Raw genomic sequence first — 15,942 nt, 5'->3', positions numbered from 1 at the left:
ATTACCCTTGAATGCATGCTATATGACTTAAATAATTAAAAGCAAAATAGTAATTTTATTATGTAAAATGCATAATTAAAAAATGAAGTCTTTTAACTTTTATTATAATAGTTGTCAGATAAACTCGAAATCTATGTAGACTAAAAGCCCGAATCATTAATTATCACATCAATACTAAAATGGTGTTTTTTTTAATGAAAAATAAACCACATTAATTTTTAAAATTGAAACAACAGCATGATGAATGAAGAAATTTCTTAAAGTTTGCTTGATCTTGTCTCATTCAAGTTTGGATAGGTCATTGATTAATTATGCATGTTAAATTATGTAAAATAATTCAAAAACAAAATCTAACCTATGACAGGCTCTAAATCGTCATTGGATTGATTTGTTAAATTATGTTGGTTTCAATGATTTTGAGTTTTTATTTATAGATATTGATCTTTTATTCTTTTTTATTTTCAAAGCATATCCAATGAAAAAACCATTCCAAAAAGCTAAATTATCAATATAATAATTTAAATAATTTAATTTAGTCCCTTTTTTTCTTCATGTAGTACTCTAATAGAAAATGACATTTTAACAAGCCATTTGTATTTTCCATAAAACGAGAAAAGAGAGAAAAGAAGTTTTAAAAAGAAAAAAAAAAGAGCAAAATTTTTTCCTTCATTTGACAAAAGGGATTTTAATAACCCATATGATGATTGAGTGAAAATCATGGAGTATCTGCTCAAAGCAAGTGATTCCCACGTTCATACCTAGAAATTAACAACAAGCCATTTCCTTCTAACGTGAATCCAATCAACTATTATGAGTTTGAATCCATACAATGTCCCTTTTCCCCCATTACATTTCTTTATTCTTCTCTTTTATTATAATAATTTTTACGGTTTGAAAAAATAAATTTAAAAAAATTATAAATTTTAGTCTTGTGGTAACTAATGTTCCAAGAAAGGATTTAAGATAAAATTATAACATGTCTAAATTAATTAAATGTTTTTAAATTTATATTGACATAAAACATGAATCATCCTGTACGACGCGATAATAAATAAACATGTTTAAATTTATATTGAGGTAAAACATAAATTATATTGTACTACCACACTATGGGATAATAAACAAAACCTTAAAAAAAATAACATAATTGGTTTGGGGATTGGGATAGATCTCATTCTGGTTGTCAGTATATGCATAAAGTATTTGAAGAGTGGGAATTAAGGGACAATGCTCCTAATTTTAAAGGTGTATGGATGCTTGGATGCAAAGGATTCACCGATGAACAAACCTTGATGTCAACCAAAAAGCCAAGAAGGCTTGAAGGGAGGCCCGATTCATTTTTATTCTACTCTATTACTTTGTTTTTAATGCATTTTCTAACATGGGTTTTTTTTTTTTAATTATTATTATTAAGTGAAATAAAAGATTCATCAGCTACAAGTTTGGTGGATTTGATCCCTCACAGGGAACAGGCATCTACTTATATAATAAAATTTTACTTCGATTTTTCTATTGGGACGTGGGCTAGTAGACAGCCGCTCGATTTTTTAATCTCCAGCTGATCGGATGCCATGAAGCCACGAACAAATCCATAAATACTAGTTTAGAAGTTGTGTTGTGTCGCGAATTGGATTAATTTGTTTTTTTTTTTTTAACGTAATGAACAAACCTTGATGACTGTTAAAAAAATATAGGGATAAAATGAGAAAAAATAAGAAAATTAAAAGAAAAAAACTAATTATTTGACTTTTTATCTAACTCGGATTTAAAATTAAACATACAAGATTTGTTCTTATATGACCTAATTGACTTGGTTTAAATGCAATATAGATGACCAATAAAAATAATTTAAGGATAAAATTAAAAAAAAATAAAATACAAAATTAGAAAAAGAAAAACTCTTTCTAACTTGACTACTTGCTTAACTTAAGTTTAAAATTAAATGTGTGAGATTTATCATAATATGATTCTGTCAACTTAATCGGCTAAAAAAAAAATTGGATGGTCAGTTAAAAAGTTTAAAGACAAGATTGAAAAAAAAAGGGATGAAATCAAAATAAAATAAAAAAAAAATAAAAAATCATCCAAGTATTTTAGTTTGCAGTATGATATCTTCACCTTCATTCTTTAATACTTTTATAGTCAATTAATTAATTAAAAAATACTTTGAAAGGCATGAGTTTTCCCGTGCTATTCTTCAACTAGAGATAAACTTCAACTAGAGATAAATTATTATGGATTGTTTTGGTAATTTTTTTTAGCTCTTCTTTTTTTAATTATATTCTTATAAGCTCAAATTGATGGTCAATTAAAACACATTTATTAAAAAAAAAAGAGGACAAGATTCAAAAATAAAGGACTAAATTTTTTATATATATTTTAATTTTTAAGGATTAAGAATCGTTATTTTTTTTTTAACTTTTTCTCTATAATATTGATATTGAGTTGTGGATATTTTTTTATTTTTTAAAATATATTTATAGCACAGGACTTGAACATTATTTTTTTACACTATAAAAATTAGTTTTACCCGCAGTGAAACTCTCAGCCATTATACAGTACATAAATCTAAAAAACCTTTTTTTTTTCAAAGAAAAACTATTAAATTATTAAAAAAGAGATTTCCGTAAACGACCTAAATGAGAATTTCTTCAGGAAAAAAAATATATATATAAAAAGAAAAAAAAAATCTCACTCCCTGTGTTAATTAAAGGAAGCCGTCTTTCGACACGAAGGCACAGCCATAAGAAGTTCCCAAATTTATAACCCAGCCTGATCTCTCACTCGATGCATCTGTGAGATACAGAGAGAAAATGGAGAAGAAACTAGTTCCTTGTTTGGTAGTCTCTATTTTGATCATATGCAGTGTGACCCTTGTTAGATCAGATGCATCTGATAATCGTTACAAAGTAGGAGAGGACGTCCCTCTCTATGTCAACAAGGTTGGACCTTTTCACAATCCCAGGTAATCTAATTCTCAATCTTCTTGCAGTTTAGATTAGTTTAAGGTTATTGGTTTTGTGGGGTGTCTTGAAGTTTGTGACTTTTTGATGATTTGAGAAAATGGGGTTTGTGGGATTTGGGTTAGAATTGAAATTGTGGAGTAGGGTTTTGGAGAATTTTATTTTAGCATTAATGGGTTTGATTTCAAAGAACCCATGTTTAGTTTTTTTGTTCTTGTTTGTGCTGGTTTCTTTAATTTGTGTGGACCTGAGCTGTGAGGAAGTGGATCCGTGATTTGGTTTCCTGTAAAGGAAGATCAAAGATTGGAACTTGAGCATGATAAAGAAATGGGTTGGTTACTGATTAAGTTGAAATCTCATATAGCTTAATGTTATACTAGGATTTGATTAAGTAGGCCATAGTGTGCTGAGGAGATAATTTGTTTAGTGGCATTTTGGAAATGAAATTGTTTGATTTGAATAGAGAAAATTGTAAGCAAGAAGCAGTAGTTAATATAAGAGTGGGTCTAGAGATGTAGGAGGTGTTTCTTTTTCTGGTGGCTCTTGTAAGCTAGAAAAGTTTAGGTATTTGAGAGATTTTAAATTATTTTGTGGATGCGGAACTTGGATCTACATTCTCAGATCTTTTAAGCAATGAGAAAACTATCACTCTTAAGCAAAATTATGCTGGAATTATGTTGATATTTTCTCATTTCTACTCTAAATTTCATGTGCGTTTTGTGTATGTTGCTTGGGTTTAGAAGTCTTGGCTAGTAGCAAATTGGATTATTTTGAATTAGATTGGAAACTTCTTTAGTACTCGAGACATTCTAAATCTTTCGTTGTTATATTGATATTTTAACAGTTCCATTATGCATCACAAGGATTTTCTTTTCAGTCATGATTATCTAATGTTATTTTTTTCTTGTTCTTTCTGTCAGTGAAACATACCGGTATTTCGATCTGCCTTTCTGTTCATCGGGTTTGTGTCAATTTATATTATTCCTACTTTAATGCCATGTTTTACTGTGGAAGTTTGCTGATTATATTTATTACAGGTCCTACAAAGGACAAGAAGGAAGCCCTTGGTGAACTGTTGAATGGGGATCGTTTAGTCACTGCCCCGTACAAACTTGAATTTTTAAATGACAAAGACTCTGAAATTGCTTGCAAAAACAAGCTGACAAAGGAGCAAGTTGCTCAGTTCCGAGAAGCAATTTCCAAGGACTTCTACTTCCAAATGTACTATGATGACTTGCCCATTTGGGGTTTCATAGGGAAAGTTGAAAAGGAAGGCAAGAATGACCCTAGCGAATACAAATATTACCTCCTTAAGCATCTTCACTTCACCATCTTTTACAACAAGGATCGTGTCATTGAGATAACTGCACTATCCGATCCGAAAAATGTTGTGGACCTGACTGAAAATAAGGAAGTTAATGTGGAGTTCATGTATTCAGTTAAATGGAAGGAAACGGAAATTCCATATGAGAAAAGGATGGAGAAATATTCACAATCTTCTTCACTGCCTCATCACTTGGAAATTCATTGGTTCTCAATTATTAACTCATGTGTGACTGTTCTCCTCTTGACTGGTTTTCTTGCAACAATTCTCATGCGAGTCCTGAAGAATGATTTTGTCAAGTAAGAACATGTTAATGATTTATGTTGTTAGAACATGTCTTCTAACATTGTTTAAGCTTTCTGGTTTATTTATTTGGTGATTCTCCCATTTACAATAGGTATGCTCACGATGAGGAGTCAGCTGAAGACCAAGAAGAGACCGGGTGGAAGTACATCCATGGTGATGTATTTAGATATCCAAAGTACAAGTCTGTACTTGCGGCAGCAGTTGGCTCTGGCACCCAGCTGTTTACTCTGTAAGTTTAACTTCAAAGCTGTGCATGGGGGGTTTTTGTCTCAAAACCTTTTTTTTAATTATTGTATGTTGCTGAGCAACCTGCTAACTTTGTATATATACATACTTTGCAGCACATTTTTCATTTTCTTACTCGCTCTAGTTGGTGTCTTTTATCCTTATAATCGTGGAGCTCTTTTCACTGCATTGGTTGTCATATATGCCCTTACAGCTGGGATTGCTGGCTACACTGCAGCCTCTTTCTTTTGCCAACTGGAAGGAACAAACTGGGTGAGTGATCATGGGTTCCTTTTTCACTGCCTCTTGCTCACATCATTCTTGGGCATGCCCAAAGCACTTGTTATTGGTGTATTTCTATAAGGTTAATGTTATCAGATTCAGTACGCATACATAGTGGAATTGCAGTTTTTTTTAGGATCTGATTGGTTTTGGGATAAGTGTTTTGTGAAAATTGGTATAAGCATGGGTAAGGGGGCTGAAAACCACCTTATGCTGGGTAAATTGTTTTCCTTACGTATCATATCTGAACCCATTTGATGCTGCAAAAAAAACCTGTCCTAGAGAAAGAGAAGAGTGTACTTGAAAGTTGATGGCTTAACGCTGCCTGAAGCCTTGCACTAAATTTTTAAAAAAGTGATTTTGAGAAGTCAATAAACTAAAGATCAACACTTAGAGAGTCACATTTAAATGTATCACTTTAGGTGCATTGAAACTAAGTAATGCTAGACATGGATACAAGTACAATTGATTATTTCATGCTGGTTGTGGTTTCTATGAAGACTAGCGTGGTTTGCATTTGTTGGTTTCTTGATATTGATATTAATTATTCATTATTATGATGATTTAAGTTTTTCTCTTTGGCATTGATGGAATTCCTTCTGATCCTAATCTGTATCATTGCTGAATGTCTAGATTTACTCTAGAAACTACCATTCAACTTTTGAGACATGCTAGGCTAAACAGTTCTGAAATTTTGGTGTGGCAGGTCAGGAACTTGTTGTTAACTGGAGGTCTGTTTTGCGGACCTCTGCTCCTCACGTTCAGCTTTCTTAATACTGTTGCAATCACATATAGTGCCACTGCAGCATTGCCTTTTGGAACCATAGTGGTGATATTTCTTATTTGGGCTTTGGTAACAACACCATTGCTGGTACTTGGTGGGATTGCTGGGAAGAATAGCAAGGCTGAGTTTCAGGCTCCTTGCCGCACCACTAAATATCCGAGAGAGATTCCTTTGTTGCCTTGGTATCGGAAAACACTTCCTCAGATGGCCATGGCTGGGTTCTTACCTTTCAGTGCAATCTATATCGAACTTTACTACATATTTGCCAGTGTTTGGGGTCACAGGATCTACACCATATACAGCATCTTGTTCATTGTCTTCATCATTCTCTTGATTGTCACTGCTTTTATAACAGTGGCATTGACTTATTTCCAACTTGCTGCTGAAGACCATGAGTGGTGGTGGAGGTATGTTTTACTGTTAGATCATATGAAGTTCGGGTACAAACTGTTACTACTTCTTATTTGCTTTTCCATTATTATAAGCACAATAAAATATCCAAGGTTCACTCACAGAAAAAAAAAAGAGTTCTTTAATGTTGTTCTTTTCTAACTTTGAGTTAAATTTTGCCTTTTTTTCTCAATGTTTTCTGACTCTTCAGATCTTTATGTAAATTGCTGGAATATCCAAGTCATAATGTAATTTTGGCATTGATTTAGTCCTCTCCTAGTTTGCTTCTTTTATCCTTTTCTGGTAGCTGTGTTTTCTGCAAAATGCCATGTTTTAAAAGGATACGTGATTGCCTGATATATATTTTTCTAGACACTCACTTTTATATATTTGGTGTTTTGTAGGTCTTTCCTCTGTGGTGGATCAACTGGCTTGTTCATTTATGGCTATTGCTTGTATTACTACTTTGCAAGATCAGATATGTCCGGCTTCATGCAAACCTCATTTTTCTTTGGCTACATGGCCTGCGTTTGTTATGGTTTCTTCCTCATGCTTGGAAGCATTGGTTTCCGTGCTTCCTTGTTCTTTGTCCGCCATATTTACCACTCAATCAAGTGCGAGTAGGAAGTCATATGGTTTTCATTGTGTTCAGTGAGTAGGATCGCTTACTTTCTCTTAGCAGGCTTAATTGAAGGAAACTCAGCTCATTTGTATTGATGAAGGTAGTCTTCTATCGTTTCGCATTATGTTACAGGAGAAGCAACAGTTGACTGGGAAAAGTCTTCTGGGATTGCAGGAGCCTTTATCCCACTACTTTGAAGGATGATGACCGCACATCAAATGGAGGACTTCTGTAATAACCTTATTTGATAGGAGAGGAACATATAGGACCTTAGAATGCTGTTATAAGAATTTGTGGTGCTTAAATGTGAGCACAAGCCATCGTTTTGAATGTATTCTAGAACTGTAAGAAGCCTTAGTGTTCCTGGTAGCAGCACTTGAACATTCTTATTTCCACAATTTATTACAGCAGCAAGATATATTTCCCATCATTCATTTATATCGGGGGTAAAACTAGAAAACTTGAGCATGGCGATGAAACCTAACCGGTAATTTTTATGTTTTTGCACTGCCTTGAAATCTTTAGATTGAACAAAAACGAGAGGATTAAACTAAGCTGTAAATTATCTATTTACTATCTCTTAATTTTTTGGAACTGAACTGGTTAACCTTGGTGAGTTTTCTATGGTTCTTGCATTAACAGAAAATCATGGTCTATTAACAAAATATTTGCAATAAGATGTGGACATGTCAGCAAACTTTTATTTATGTCTCAGACAACATTCTGGTCCAGGAGGGGATGGCGTTGGTAGCCTGTCCATTTCAATGTAAGCAGTAACAAATCAGGTCAAGACATTTCAATGCAAATAAAATACCAATGCTTGCTAAATCGCTGGATTTGAATTTGTTGGATTCGTTTTGAATTGATCGATTCTGTTGTTGCATTTAAACCTAACAGTCTAACGTAGTATTCTAGAATTCATCCGCTCTTCAATGACAATGCCGGCCAAAGACAACTATCAGTTCAAGATCAGGTTGCAAGTTTATCGTGTTAAGTAGCAAGTGAACAAATTAACCCTAATCTAATAAAAAAAACCTTCAATTTATATTTTTTTTAAATCTCAAATGATGTCAATTAGACAAAATTAAATGTCAATTAGATAAAATTTAAAAAAAACCCTAAAATGATGTCTTCTTGAATAAAAAAATACTTAAAGTTAACCCAACTAGATTTTATCCTGGTCAGATTCTAGTTTGACTCACCTTATCATCTAGATTTAACCAGGTAAACTTCCAAAATAATTTAAAAAAAAACCATTTAAAATAGGTTTTGACTTGATAAATCATTAAGTCAACTTGTTGTGCTAAGATCGATTTAATAACTATGATAGTTTGAGTTGTGGACATGATGACTTAGTGTGTATTTAATAATGTGGTACAATGCATTTTTTAAATGAAAATATATTAAAATAATTTTTTTTATATTAGCATGTTAAAACTATAAAAAATATCAATAAAAATTATCAAATTAACAAAATGTTTTTGAGTGAAATGTCCATTACACGGTTGATTTTGAATTTTAAAATTTTATTTTATTTTATTTAAATCTAATGGTATAATTTGAAATGACTTCACATTATAATATGAAACATTGATTAAATTGCAAACGGAAGAAAATATTATAATTTATATGGAAAGATTAGGGCAAGTCTTTACAAGTATTCGAGAGTAGCAATTATTTTTTTTTAAAGTGTTTTTTATTTAAAAAAATATTAAAATAATATATATTTTTTAATTTTTAAAATTTATTTTTGATATCAGCACATCAAAATGATTAAAAAACATTAAAAAAAAATTACTTGAAGAATATATATTTTTTAAAATTTTAACAAAACACCCTCATCGCCCTCTTCATCACATAAAATCACCCTCTTCATCACATAACATAACATAACGGCTAATTAGGTCATTAGCGTTCTTTAACACACAGAGACAGAGTGGTTTTCTTTTCCTTTTCAGGGATTTGACCTGACCTCCATGCCCTCTTCAACTGCATGGTAAAATAACTATTACAACCACGTAATGGGAAAGAGAGTTGGATCAAAGTAAAAGCAATTTACCACAAAAAAAAAAGACAGCAGAAACCTCAGAATTAACCACAGAGTAGATGATGGCATGGCAATTTTGATATCCAGGGCTTCATGAGTGTCAAGCTATAATCCTTGGCATTTAAGCATTCCCCCACCTTCATAATTTGGAGGGTTCCTTGATTCCTACTCTTCAATTAGTTTATGCATGTATTTGGGATCTATTCCAAATGAAGTCAAGCTTCTTCTTCTTAATAATAATAATTAACGTTAATTCAAGTACCACAGTTTAATGCATAGTTATTAAATCTATTTTAGCGAGGTTATCCAGCAAATTTATGAGGCTGTTTGTTGTTGTGGTAAAAAATGTGGTACGGCGAATCACAGTCAATGACTGTTTGGAAAACAATAAAATATTGGTTAAAATTGTGGGACCCATATAATAATTGTGGCTTAACCGCATGTTCATCAAAAGCATGTCATACCTGCTTTTCATGTTCTCCCTGACCTGCTTCTCATCATCCTTTTGTTTCTATCAGCAGTTCATTTTTTTTTCCATTTTTTTTCCTTTTTGAAACTTGTCATTGTTTTTTGATTATCAATTTCATATAGCATGCTGACAATGTTTAATTACCATTGAACTTGTCATTGTTTTTTTTTTTTAATTTTTTAATATCTTAAAAATATCAAAAATATTTTTTTTAGGTATCGTGTTTTATTTGAAAAACTAGTGTTTAACATTATTTAATAGCACTATATAATTTATTTCATGATGTAGTAGCAGTAGTTAAATTAACAATATTTAAATTAAAAACCATCAATATTAATTATATTTTTAAAAATTATTTTATAATCTCAATTTTAAAAGCATTTTTAACCAAACACATTAAATTACTTTTTGGTCAACCTCAATTTTAACCACAGTTTTAACCAAACATATATTTTTCCAAACCAACCTCAACTAAAAGTACTTTTTATAAAACAACTTTTTTTAAACCACAATAGCAACCGCAATACCAAACACACTCTATAACTTGAAACATGACTGGAGCTAGATTTTAATTTGAGTTGGTTTTGATATTAACTCAATAAATTTACAACTCAGAGCTTGATTTGAGTTTATTTTTAATATAAATCAATTTTAACATTAACTCAATCTAATAAATTGACTTACTAAATTCATGACTCGAAACCTAATTCAAATTAGGTTTTAATTTAAACTAGTTTTGATATTGATCTAGTTTAATAAGTTAACCTAAAAAACTTGGGATTTGAGACTTGACTTTTATTGATTTTTAATTTAAACTAGTTTTAATATTTACCTGGTTAAACTTGGATCATCCAATAAATTGATTTGCAACCTGACTTACCTAACAATCATTTCAAAACTAAAAAAATTAAAAAACAAAAACTATACATTGAGGGTATCTTTTAATATAATTATTTTTTATTCGAATCAAGAATGTAATTATAAATTTATAAGAGGTGCTGAAATAAATAAATACAAAAATACCAAGATTAATTTCCAAATAAATTAAAAGAGATGAACATTAAAGTAAAAAAATGATATTTTTGGGATGCCCAATATTTAATTATTTTGAAAAAAAATTAGACTTAAAAATTCAAGGTCGAGAATTTTCAAGAATAGAAAAATCATTAAAACCAAAATTTAAATTAAAAAAATGACCTTAATGAGAAGTCAATTACTCGCCTTGTTATTGTTAATTAAAGAAAGGCCTCTTTTTCACACGAAGGTTAACCGTTTTAGCGTCTTGAAGTCTTCTTCGAGCCACAGCCTGAAAAGTATCCATCTTTATAACTCTCTCTCTATCTCTCTGCTCTGTTTATGAGTTACAGAGAGCGAAAATGGAGATGAAACTAGTGCCTTGTTTGGTAGTCTCTATTTTGATCCTATGCAATGTGACCCGTGTTAGATCAGATGCATCTAATAATCGTTACAAAGTAGGTGATGATGTCCCTCTTTATGTTAACAAAGTTGGACCTTTTCACAATCCCAGGTAATCCAATTCTCTGTCTTTTGCATTTTTTATTAGCTCAAGGATGTCGGTTTTGTGGGTTGTCTTCAAGTTTGTGACTTTTTGATGATTTGGGATGGTGGGGACCGTGGGATTTGGATTAGAAATGAAATTTTGGATTGGTTTCTTTAATTGTTGTGGATCTGAGCTTATGGTAAAGTGGATCTGGGTTTGTTTTTCTAAAGAAAAAGACCAAAGATTGGAACTTGGACTTGAACATGAAAATGTTGTTGATGTCGGTTAGGTACTAATTAAGTTGGAAATTTAACACAGCTTAATGTTTGTACAAGGAGCTGGTTAATTTTGTGTTGGGGAGATAGTTTAGTGGGATTCGGGAATGCAAGTTGTTGAATAGAGAAATCTGCAAGCTAGGAAAGGTTGTTTGTAAAAGAACAGAATAATGTCTAGAGATGTAGGAGGTGATTTGTATTTCTGTTTTTTTCTTGTGAGGTGGAAAATTTTATTTAGGGGCTTATTTCTTTGTTAATGCTGAAAATTAGATCTCAGTTTTAGATCCTATAAGCAATCGAAAGAACTCTTTTCCTTAGCCAAAATTATGCTGGAAAATTTAACTATATTTTCTTAGTCCACTCTAGATTACATGTGTATTTGCTTTGATTTAGAAGGCATGGCTGGTGGTGAGTTGGGTGGTATGAATTAGATAGGAAACATATAAGTACTCGTATCATCCCAATTTTTTGGTTTTTTATACTGAGATTTTAACCGTTGAACTATGAACTTTTTTAAGTATTTTTTAGTCATAATTGTCTGATATTGTTTCTTTCTTGTTCTTTCTGTCAGTGAAACATACCGGTATTTCGATCTTCCTTTCTGTTCATCAGGTTTGCGTCAATTTATATTATTCCTACTTTAATGCTATGTTTTACTGTGGAAGTTTGCTGATGTTATTTATTACAGGTCCTACAAAGGACAAGAAGGAAGCCCTTGGTGAACTGTTGAACGGGGATCGTTTAGTCACTGCCCCATACAAACTTGACTTTTTAAATGACAAAGACTCTGAAATTGCTTGCAAAAACAAGCTGACAAAGGAGCAAGTTGCTCAGTTCCGAGAAGCAGTTTCCAAGGACTACTACTTCCAAATGTACTACGATGACTTGCCCATTTGGGGTTTCATAGGGAAAGTTGAAAAGGAAGGCAAGAATGACCCTAGCGAATACAAATATTACCTCTTTAAGCATCTTCACTTCACCATCTTTTACAACAAGGATCGTGTCATTGAGATAACTGCACTATCCGATCAGAAAAATGTTGTGGAGCTGACTGAAAATAAGGAAGTTAATGTGGAGTTCATGTATTCAGTTAAATGGAAGGAAACAGAAATTCCATATGAGAAAAGGATGGAGAAATATTCACAATCTTCTTCACTGCCTCATCACTTGGAAATTCATTGGTTCTCAATTATTAACTCATGTGTGACTGTTCTCCTCTTGACTGGTTTTCTTGCAACAATTCTCATGCGAGTCCTGAAGAATGATTTTGTCAAGTAAGAACATGTTAATGATTTATGTTGTTAGAACATGTCTACTAACATTGCTTAAGCTTTCTGGTTTATTTATATGGTGATGCTCCCATTTACAATAGGTATGCTCATGATGAGGAATCAGCTGAAGACCAAGAAGAGACCGGGTGGAAGTACATCCATGGTGATGTATTTAGATATCCAAAGTATAAGTCTGTACTTGCGGCAGCAGTTGGCTCTGGCACCCAGCTGTTTACTCTGTAAGTTTAACTTCAAAGCTGTGCTTATGGGGTTTCTGTCTCAAACTTTTTTTTTTAATTATTGTATGTTGCTGAGCAACCTGCTAACTTTGTATATATACATACTTTGCCAGCACAATTTTCATTTTCTTGCTCGCTCTAGTTGGTGTATTTTATCCTTATAATCGTGGAGCTCTTTTCACCGCCCTGGTTGTCATATATGCCCTCACAGCTGGAATTGCAGGCTACACTGCAGCCTCTTTCTTTTGCCAACTGGAAGGAACAAACTGGGTAAGTGATCATGAATTCCTTTCTCATTGCCTTCTGCACACATCATTGTCATTGCTGGGCATGCCCTTGAAACTTGTTATTGCTGTGTCTCCCAGGGTATTCGGATTCAAATTCAGTAACATGCATATTGGAATTCTCAATGTTTATTTGGAATGTGTTTGGTTTTGAGAGAAATTAAGCATGGAAAATGGTTTTTCAGAATGTGGTTGATTTTTTTATAAATGCTTAGTGGAAATTGGCTTAAGCATGGAGAAGGGGGTCAAAACCACCTACTCTGTGAATTGTTTTATCACTTGATAACTGAATTGTTCTTCTCACTTAATAACTGAACCAATTGGGATGTGAAAGGTAAGCTTTTTGAAAGAAGAAAGTGCATTGAAACAGTGTACTTGAAAATTGATGGTGTACTGCTGCCTGAAGGCTTGCAGTACATTTGAAAAGGCGATCTTAAGGAGACAATAAGTTAGATTTCAGCATTCAAGATTACAGTTGAATATAAGTTTACATGAAATGAAACTATGTAGACTTTGATACGAGTGCAATTGACTATTTTATGCTGGTTACGACTTAGTGAAAATTAGCATGGCCAGCATTCATTAGAGCTATGATATTGATGTTCATTGGTCATTATTATAATGATGTAAGCATTTTGCACTGGCATCATTGTAATTTTTTGTGATCCTATATCCTCTTTTATCGCAAAACTTCTTACTCTAGAAACTACCATTCAACTTTTGAGACATGCTAGGCTGAACAGTTCTGAAATTTTGGTGTGGCAGGTCAGGAACTTGTTGTTAACTGGAGGTCTGTTTTGCGGACCTCTGCTCCTCACGTTCAGCTTTCTTAATACTGTTGCAATCACATATAGTGCCACTGCAGCATTGCCTTTTGGAACCATAGTGGTGATATTTCTTATTTGGGCTTTGGTAACAACACCATTGCTGGTACTTGGTGGGATTGCTGGGAAGAATAGCAAGGCTGAGTTTCAGGCTCCTTGCCGCACCACTAAATATCCGAGAGAGATTCCTTTGTTGCCTTGGTATCGGAAAACACTTCCTCAGATGGCCATGGCTGGGTTCTTACCTTTCAGTGCAATCTATATCGAACTTTACTACATATTTGCCAGTGTTTGGGGTCACAGGATCTACACCATATACAGCATCTTGTTCATTGTCTTCATCATTCTCTTGATTGTCACTGCTTTTATAACAGTGGCATTGACTTATTTCCAACTTGCTGCTGAAGACCATGAGTGGTGGTGGAGGTATGTTTTACTGATCAATATAATTTTCACTTATAAAATATCAATGTCTCTAAGGTTATTGGTTCAATTTTACGTCATTGTCTGCAAAGTTATTCATCTTTGTTTTTCTTTTCTAACTTGTAGTGATATTTTAGCAGATTGTGTTACTTATTTTATGCTTTCTCACTGTTGGATGTTATCTAAATTGCTTGAACTATCCAAGTCATAATGTCAATCTGGCATCATTTGTGTCATGTTACAAACTTTCCAGAAATAATGGTCTCCTAGCTTGCTTTTCATCACCCATTGCATGAATTTGCCTTACGTTTTCTGCAAATTGTCTTGTTTTAGAAGGATATCTGATTGCCTGATCCGTCTTTCTACACACTCACTATCATGTATTTGGTTTTTGTCAGGTCTTTCCTCTGTGGTGGATCAACTGGATTGTTCATTTATGGCTATTGCTTGTATTACTACTTTGCAAGATCGGATATGTCCGGCTTCATGCAGACCTCATTTTTCTTTGGCTACATGGCTTGCGTTTGTTATGGTTTCTTCCTCATGCTTGGCTCCATTGGTTTCCGTGCTTCCTTATTTTTTGTCCGCCACATTTACCATTCAATCAAGTGCGAATAGCAAGTGATATGGTGTTCATCATGTTCAATGAGTAGGCCCCTTTCCTTTCTCTTAACTGGCTTCATTGTAGATAACTCTGCACATCTGTATACATGAATGTTGTCTTATAGAATCTCTTATGCTGCAGGAGGAGATGCAGCAGGTGGCTTGGAAGACATGCTCTGGGATTTCAAGGGCTTTATGCCACTGCCTTGGAGAATGATTGCAGATTACATGTAGGACTTTTTGTTATGTTATCTTTTATAGTAGAATATGTAGGACTTCATATCATGCAGTGCTTGAATGTGAGCATTGCTTTCTGTTTTGAGTGTATTGTAAGGCATTAACCGTTATTTAACGGAACCCTTTTTCAGTGCTATATTGCTGTTAAGTGCGTGTTACAAATGATTCAAGATAATGATAGCTACACATATTATTTTAACACCTGTTTTTTTATATATATTAAAATAATATTTTTTTAATTTTTGAAAATTTATTGTTTACATTAATACATTAAAATAATTTAAAATTATAAAAAAATATTTTTAAAAAATAAAAATATTTTTTGAACACTTTCGACAATTTGTTCTCTAGCACTTTGAAAGACTTCTATGCCGCTAAGAAAAAAGAACAAGAAGGTTACCAGCTGTCGAACATTAGCATTAACAAAATAACATAAAAGCGGTTGTGTTTTTACCGTGCATCATCTCTTCGCCATCGAGGGGGTTTTTTTAATCTATATATATAATGTAATTCTTCAATATATAATTTGATATATAATTTATTGGAGATTAAATTTTATACTTTATTGTGATTTATTTTCTATATAATAAGCCCTGATCAATATTGCGGGTTTGACGGGTTAACTTGACTGATTCAAGTTTTTTATTTTTATTTTTTTTAATTTTATCATTTAATATTGAATTGATTAGGAATTAGGTTTGATGATTTATTTTAATTTTTTTCTATGATGTTTAGTCTCATAACTTGAGTTGCAGGTCGCAGGTTTGATAGGTTAACCCAGTTGACTCAAGTTTTTTTTCTTTTTTTATTTGATATTTTTTCAGTTTCATCATTCAATATTAGTCTCATGAATTATTTTGGTTTGCTTTCTAT

The 15,942-nt window shown here is 32.6% G+C and overlaps 2 protein-coding genes across 3 annotated transcripts; both read left to right on the top strand.

Moving 5' to 3' along the window:
- The first annotated feature begins 2,697 nt into the window (after positions 1 to 2,697).
- On the top strand, positions 2,698 to 7,326 carry LOC133699226 (transmembrane 9 superfamily member 4-like). 2 transcript variants are annotated; one of them, XM_062122390.1, is made up of 8 exons: positions 2,698 to 2,965; positions 3,884 to 3,924; positions 4,001 to 4,586; positions 4,685 to 4,822; positions 4,935 to 5,091; positions 5,807 to 6,291; positions 6,679 to 6,925; positions 7,029 to 7,326. In XM_062122390.1, exons 1-7 carry the CDS (start codon positions 2,814 to 2,816, stop codon positions 6,896 to 6,898), a joined length of 1,779 nt encoding a protein of 592 aa, XP_061978374.1. In that variant the 5' UTR covers positions 2,698 to 2,813; the 3' UTR covers positions 6,899 to 6,925; positions 7,029 to 7,326. The 2 variants fall into 2 exon arrangements, with proteins under 2 accessions (XP_061978374.1, XP_061978372.1); XM_062122388.1 differs by having other exon boundaries at positions 2,699 to 2,965; positions 6,679 to 7,326.
- A 3,338-nt stretch (positions 7,327 to 10,664) lies between these two features.
- Positions 10,665 to 15,231, top strand: LOC133699307 (transmembrane 9 superfamily member 4-like). Its single transcript, XM_062122519.1, has 8 exons — positions 10,665 to 10,940; positions 11,760 to 11,800; positions 11,877 to 12,462; positions 12,561 to 12,698; positions 12,812 to 12,968; positions 13,748 to 14,232; positions 14,628 to 14,878; positions 14,975 to 15,231. Exons 1-7 carry the CDS (start codon positions 10,789 to 10,791, stop codon positions 14,845 to 14,847), a joined length of 1,779 nt encoding a protein of 592 aa, XP_061978503.1. The 5' UTR covers positions 10,665 to 10,788; the 3' UTR covers positions 14,848 to 14,878; positions 14,975 to 15,231.
- The last annotated feature ends 711 nt before the right edge of the window (positions 15,232 to 15,942 follow it).

The sequence above is a fragment of the Populus nigra genome, chromosome 7 (assembly GCF_951802175.1).
Source record: "Populus nigra chromosome 7, ddPopNigr1.1, whole genome shotgun sequence".
Taxonomy (NCBI): Eukaryota; Viridiplantae; Streptophyta; class Magnoliopsida; order Malpighiales; family Salicaceae; genus Populus; species Populus nigra.
The sequence above is the reverse complement of the archived record's forward strand: the minus strand, read 5'-3'. Positions and strand labels throughout refer to the sequence as shown.